Genomic DNA, 7,219 nt, shown 5'->3' on the forward strand with positions numbered 1-7,219 from the left:
GAACCTATAAACCACAACCATAATGGCATCATTTCCCCTCTGAGTTCTTGGCAAAGCCACCATGAAATCTATGCTAACATCATCACATGGCTTGATTGGCACATGCAATGGGGTGTAGGGGCCTGCTTGGAATGAGCTCTTAGCTTGTTGACATACTGAACACATTATTAGGGCAATTTGGACACCCCCCAACATTTTAGGCCAATATAATTGGTCCTGCAGAATCTCCATTATTTTTTGTACTAAAAAATGCCCACCTAAGCCACTAAAATGGACTTCCTTGATCAACAGTTCCCTGTAGGAACCTTTAGGAACACAGAGCTTGTTTCTCTTAAAGAGACCCTTCCTGTAACTGATATTTGCTCCCATGAACCCTAGTTCCCTCTGTTAATAGTTTCCAGTCTTCAAAGAAATCAGGATCATCTTTGTACAATTCTTTCATGAATTCAAATCTCAAAACTCTTTGACTTGGAACAATTAACATAGATTACCTCCTTAAGAGGGCATCAGCAACCACATTCTGTTTTCCTTCCTTGTACTTGCTGAAGAAGGTGAAAGATTGAAGGAACTCAACCCACTTTGCATGCCTATGACTTAATTTATGCTGGCCACTTATGTATTTCAAGGCCTCATGATCAGAATGTAACACAAAGGGTTTGGGTTTGAGGTAGTGGCTCTAATGCATGAGAGCCCTGATAATTGCATAGAACTCCTTGTTATAAGTTAAGTAACTCAACTTAGATCTATTGAGCTTCTCACTGAAGTAAGCCACTGGCTTCCTTTCCTGAATTAATACAGCTCCAATGCCAACACTACTAGCATCACATTCAACTTCAAATAGACAGTTGAAATCAAGTAATCTGAGTATAGGAGCTTCACATAATAATTTCTTGATCAGCCTGAAAGCTTGCAAGGCATTGTCAGTCCACTTGAACTCTCCTTTCTTCATACACTCTGTGATAGGGGCAGCTAGGGCACTGAAGTTCTTTATAAATCTTCCGTAGAATGAAGCAAGGCCGTGAAATCCCCTTACTTCTATAATGGTTTTTGGCACAGGCCAAGATTTAACAACCTCAATCTTGTCTTGATCCAGAGAGACACCTCTACCAGAGACAATGTACCCAAGGAACTTCACTTCTGATGCAATAAAGGTACATTTCTCCAGCTTCCCAAACAGTTTATTCTTCCTCAGAATTTGGAACACAGTTTCAAGATGCTTTAAGTGTTCTTCTTTGGTGGTGCTATAAATAAGTATATCATCAAAGTACACTATAGTAAACCTCCCTAAGCAAGGCCTTAACACCTCTGTCATCAATCAAATAAAGGTGTTAGAGGCATTGGATAGCCCAAATGGCATAACCTGCCATTCATAGAGCCCTTACTTTGTTTTGAAGGCTGTCTTCCATTCATCACCTTCTCTGATTCTGACTTGATGATGTCCTTACCTCAGATCAATTTTAGAAAATATCTGAGACCCACTCAGTTCATCTAGCATATCATCTATCCTTGGTATTGGAAATCTGTATTTGACTGTTATGTTATTTATAGGTTCATTGTCAATGCACATCCTCTATGAGCCATCCTTATTTGGGACTAAGAGTTCTGGCACAACATATGGACTCACAGATTCCCTCACAAAACCCTTATTCATCAATTCTTCAATTTGTGTCTGTAATTCCATAGTAGTAATTGGATCACTTCTGTATGCAGGTCTGTTAGGAATTACAGATCCTGGTACTAGATCAATTTGATGATCTCTGCCCCTGAGGGGAGGCAGCCCACTAGGAAGTTCATCAGGGAACACATCTGAACATCCCTCCAACAATTTTTGAACCTCTATAGGAATTTGAGGTTTCTCAGCCTCTGAGATTTCTTTGGCCAGTAATATGAGAACTGGTTGTTCTTGTTGTAGCTTCTTTACTATCTCAGATTCTGATAAGAATAAGACTCTATTGAGTTTATCAGTCACACTAGAACTCCCATAGCTTTTCTGATTGGGAGGTAAAGGAGTTACGGTTATCTTCCTACTACCTTGCTTAAATGTGTAGGTATTGTTCCTCCCATGGTGAACTGTACTCTTGTCAATTTCCCATGGCCTGCCTAAGAGCAAATGAAGGGCATCCATAGGCACCATATCACAGAGGACCTCATCCTTGTAAACTATTCCAATGGAGAAAGAAATGAGACACTGCATGTCTACCTTGACCTCAACTCCCTTGTTCAACCATCTGAGCTTATAAGGGTGGGGATGGGTCTTAGTGTTCAGGTTAAGCTTTTCAACTAAGGTGACAGAAGCCACATTGGTGCAGCTACCACCATCAATGATTAGGTTACAGACTCTCTCCTGAATAGTGCACCTACTTCTGAAAATTAATGACCTCCTCCTCAAGGGGTGCTTGTTGTGACTGCATAACTCTCCATAAAACCAAGTTGTGGCTAGTGTCAGGTTGAGCAATCACAGTATCCTGACTAGGTTCCTTATCCACAGTCTTACTCTCAATAATCTCCTCCTGTTCATACTCCACTAGGGCATCTCTCTCCCATTCTTCTACTTCTATGGCAGTCATGACTCTTTTAGAAGGATAATCCTTCCTAAAATGTCCATAGCCTTGGCATTGAAAGCATTTGATTCTGTTTTCTGTTGGGAGTGGGGGGAGGGGGGGGGGGGGTTGGGTAGGTTTAGAGGTAGCAATAACTTTCCCCTTATCTGAGGTAGATGGTGTTGTAGTTTTTGAGGTGTCACTGAATCTCACACCAGTGTAAGGTTTGAAAACAAGTTTGGTGATTGGTTTGGGTGTAACAGGTTTAGATCTCCCCATTTTTTCTACCCTGAGTGCTAGGTTAACTACATCATATGACCACAGTGGTTGCATCCTAACCTTAGCATCAATGTTTTTATCAAGCCCTTCTAAAAACCCAGCAATCCTTTGCTTAGGTTTCTCATTAATCTCACATTGCAAGGTTAGTTACTCAAATTCCCTTAAATTAGTCTCAATGGGTCTCTCATCCTGTCTAAGCTTAGACAATTTAGTGAACAAATCCTGAGTGTAGTCTTTGGTGACAAACTTATCCAATAATTTCTTTTTAAGTTTGGACCAAGATTTAACAGGCTCCGTCCCTTCCCTTATCTCTGGTGTTTAAGGTTATCATACCACAATGAGGCATACCCCTTTAATTTTAACACAACAACCTTACAAGCCTTAGCATCATTGTAGTTTTTATGCTCAAATATCTTTTCAACATCCCTAATCCATTATAGTAAGTCATCAGGGTTAAGACTACCAGAAATCAAGAATCTCTACCTTTAGCTGCGTGTATGTTTGCTCAAGGGCCTCCTCTTATGTCTGATGCTCTCATCAGAATCTGACCCATAATCCTCTTCATGATGTGGCTGTCCTCTTCCTGCTCCCATATGAAACCCTTTGGTCCTGCCTTGCCTCTATGTAGATACCACATTTCTGCACCTCCCGCCAACCACCCAGTGACGATTGGGCCGCATGTTTGATACGCGGAACGATTTTATGATAGTTTGTAAGTTAATCGACAAGTGATAGCTTAAACACTAGATTCAACCTCATGGTCGTCATCTACGCACCGATACGGTCGTTTTGACAGTAATTAGAGTTCATTTGGAGTCCGGGTCAAAAACCGCTTCACTTTCTAAGAAACCATTTAAATGCCGAGTCGAAATGTTCCGGAGTGTTCTAGAATTCTCTGGATATTTATTCCTATTTAAATTTAATATTTTTAAGGAAATATCTTCCGTATATTGTGTTTCACGGAATAAGGAAGTGTATATCTACCGAAATTCCATAAAAAACGCGGAAATCTTTCTTGCTGAGGAGGAAACCTCTGGGGAAATGACGCAGCAGATGCTACGCCTCTTCCAAGAGTCGCAGTGGCTGTTACGCCTCTTCCCCAGCCCTCTTTTCACGCTTTTCGGAATATTTTCGTGATTTGTTTCCGTATCCGTGCCATACCTAAACTCCTTCATTTGTTTGGTATAAATAGAGACCTTTGATCTCCATATTTGGCACGCAAGTGTCCGCCCTTCTCTTCTCTCTTTGCATTCTAGACCACGCTTTTGCTTTCGACGCCTACGTGCTTGATCAATCGACCACGTAAGCTCAGATCATTCTGAGTTCCAGTCACGTTGCATAGACCGACCAATTTGACCAACCCCACTTAATCAATTTAATCAATCTCTTAAATCCTTTAACAAGGGCACTTTCCATGCATATTCGAGTCGAACAATCACTAAACAATAACTTTAGTCAATCTCATTTCGTCAAACATGTAAGTCTGAGGGTGTAAAATCCTATTTTATTTATTGTACTTTTATTTTGCATCATTAATGTAAGGTTTATATCAAAGGCACGTTCAAAACCGTCTTAAAAACCATCCTTTAAAACCGTATTTAAAAAACAGCAAAGGTCTGACGTCAAGAAGAAATACAACAGCAGCTGCGCCTCTTCGAAGAGTCGCAGTATATGTTGCGCCTCTTTCCGAGGTTGCCGCTGCTCCTGTTTTTCTTCTTCTTCCTCGACCTTTCTACAACTCTCCTATTTCTCTAATTTCTTTCGTTTCTCTTGTTCGTATCAGTATATAATCATGTTTTATTAATTCCTTTCAAATTATAACGATTAATTCGACTTAAATCCCTTATAATCAATATTTGCGGGTTTTCGTCATCTATTCAAACCCGGATTTTAGAGGTTCGATTCGTTCATATCGATTCTCTGGAAGTCATCTTTTTTACATGCTTTTCTTTATTTGATTTCAAGTTATTTGATTTAATTCCGTTTCCAAGTTTAAAGTTCGTTCTTTTTTATTTCCGACACGAGTTAATCGTAATCATGTAAATCACTGTAAATTCTCATCTTTAATTCGTTTTATGGCGATTCCAGATGCATGTAATCTGTTACTTCTACTCGAGTTCTAATATCAATAATCAACCTTAAATTACCAATGAACATTAACAATCCGCGATTCTGACTTCACAGCCAGAGTCCAACTTGAGAACAGACGCAGGAAGAGCTGCGTCTCTTCCAAAAGACGTAGCAGCTGCTGCGCCTGTTCTGGGTTGGCTTCTGTCCCTGAACTCGTTCTCGCTTTGACGTAGTTCCTAATTGCGTATTTAATCAACTATTATCCGTATTAACACTGCTAATCTGGCATATTTTCATATTTTAATTTAATTTTATTCTCTTTTATTTTTCTTCTTCAAACTCCCGTTTGAGCGTGCTTTTGACGTAGATCATTTATTCCCTGTAATTATTGTAATTTTAATTATTGCAATTTATTTTATTATGTATGATTTATTTACTTGATCTTTCACATGTAATTGAATCTAATATCCTACTTCGACCCAAACTGAGTGCTAAATTACGTGTTCACCGACATAGTCTAATCTCACATGCTAGGATTAATTTGTGTTTGTTGCATTGCATGCATTACATCGACGACATATCGAATATGAACGATTTCCATAATCATTAGTAGAGGCCGCTATCGAGGCGGGCGGGATTAGGTGTTCGATTAAAGAGCTTTCTAATACCTACCCTCACCTCTTACTCCACTTATCTCTGGACATCCATGTCCATTGGCATCTTTGAGAGTTATTCTAGACATAGAATACTAAGGGTAACGAGTTCTTAGTGCCTATGTCACTACTTTGTGTCTTGACATGACACGAGGTATTCGAACGGTTTCCAATTTTTACAAAATAAATTGGTGGCGACTCTGCAAATGCAGGCTTATTCAACCTTTCACCGGTTTCAATGCCTCACCAATCGACAACGGCCCATAACGTGCTTTGGCAAACCCAGGGCTCCATGGGAGAAGTGCCGCCGCCTCGAGACCAATGCGCGGGTGGCCCATGTCCACAGTTTGGCGACTCCGCTGGGGATGATACACTTATGTGTTACCCAGTGTGAAACTTGAACAAGGTTAGGGAATAGTTTATACGAGACAGTTGTCGGTTTTCATTACTTGACCTTCTTAGGTCGTTTTATTCGGCCTTCCTAGGCTTAACCCAACCCACTCGACCAATCGTCCCGTCCGGACGGTCCAAATTATTATCTGGGCCTAAGGATAGATAACGATTGACGTCAACCATACCGTGGTACCTACTCATGTTTGTATCAAGGGCTTTCACTACTCGAGGAAATAGACTAGGAACCGACCTTACTCATGTTTGGCACGGACCTCTCCACAGACTAGGATTTGATTCCTTGGTATGGCAACCCACCTTTTAAGCCCAAACCCTTTAAATGCACTTAGCATATCATTGTAATGCCCGTCTGTATGTTTTTATCATATACGTGATCACCGTTTTGCAAACAAAACCACGACGAAAATTTGTAAAATAAAATCCTTTTCAAAATGTAAATATTTTTGAAAATGGCCTAAAATAGCGCAAAATAAGCCGAAACTTTGTCCAAATGTCAAGTCAAAATTCGGGCCTCAAAAATCATTTCAAACCTCACTTCGAGTCAGCACTCCTACAACTCCACTACAGTTGTCTAGGACAAACATTTTAAAATTTTTCATTTTCAAACCTCACTTGATACAGTGGCACACGCTCACCTCACGAGTTGAGTCTCTTTTGAGTAAGTGTGCGAAAATGGTCGATCGTGTTTTGATTCGTCGTCGATCTCTTATCCTTAGTTCCAAAATGGTGGGAACTAGTCATAGAAGCGTTAATGGTCAACCTCAACCATCAGTAAATGGTAATGATCAAATCCTAGCTGCACTCATTCGTCTCTAAACAAGCCAAGACCAAGCTTATGCTCGCCTTAATGCCATTGAAGTCGAATCGTCGATGTAGAAGCTAGACTTCCTCCTGTAGAGGATGCCATTCCCGACATGGTCATACCCGATAATATCCCACCCTTTGTTGGACAACCAGAAGTCAATCTTCCACCAGGTCCTACTGAAGCTGAAAAGCGACTCCAATATTTGGAGGAGCAACTAATGTATCTCAAGGAAGATGACATCTACAGGGAAAACAATCGCAAGTATGAGGCAGTAAACGCTCAACTACTAACTAACTTCAACATGACCGACATCTCGAAGTTTAAGGGGCATGAAAACCCGCTGAACCATATCTGTGCCTTCAAAGATTATATATCTATCAAAAGCATCAAGCCAGAGATATTCCTAAGGATCTTTCCTTCATCTCTCGACACTATTCCTAAGTAATGGTTCTGCTCTTTGG

General features: G+C 40.4%; 1 protein-coding gene across 1 annotated transcript; it reads right to left on the bottom strand.

Annotated features, from left to right (window-relative positions):
- Positions 1-676: 676 nt before the first annotated feature.
- LOC141588423 (putative mitochondrial protein AtMg00860) lies at positions 677-1,567 on the bottom strand. The gene is made up of 2 exons (XM_074409867.1): positions 1,446-1,567; positions 677-1,241 (listed from the first exon to the last, which is right to left on the bottom strand). The coding sequence occupies exons 1-2, from the start codon at positions 1,565-1,567 to the stop codon at positions 677-679; spliced, it is 687 nt and encodes a 228-aa protein (XP_074265968.1).
- Positions 1,568-7,219: the final 5,652 nt, after the last annotated feature.

Source organism: Silene latifolia, chromosome 6 (genome assembly GCF_048544455.1).
Source record: "Silene latifolia isolate original U9 population chromosome 6, ASM4854445v1, whole genome shotgun sequence".
In the NCBI taxonomy this organism is placed as follows: Eukaryota; Viridiplantae; Streptophyta; class Magnoliopsida; order Caryophyllales; family Caryophyllaceae; genus Silene; species Silene latifolia.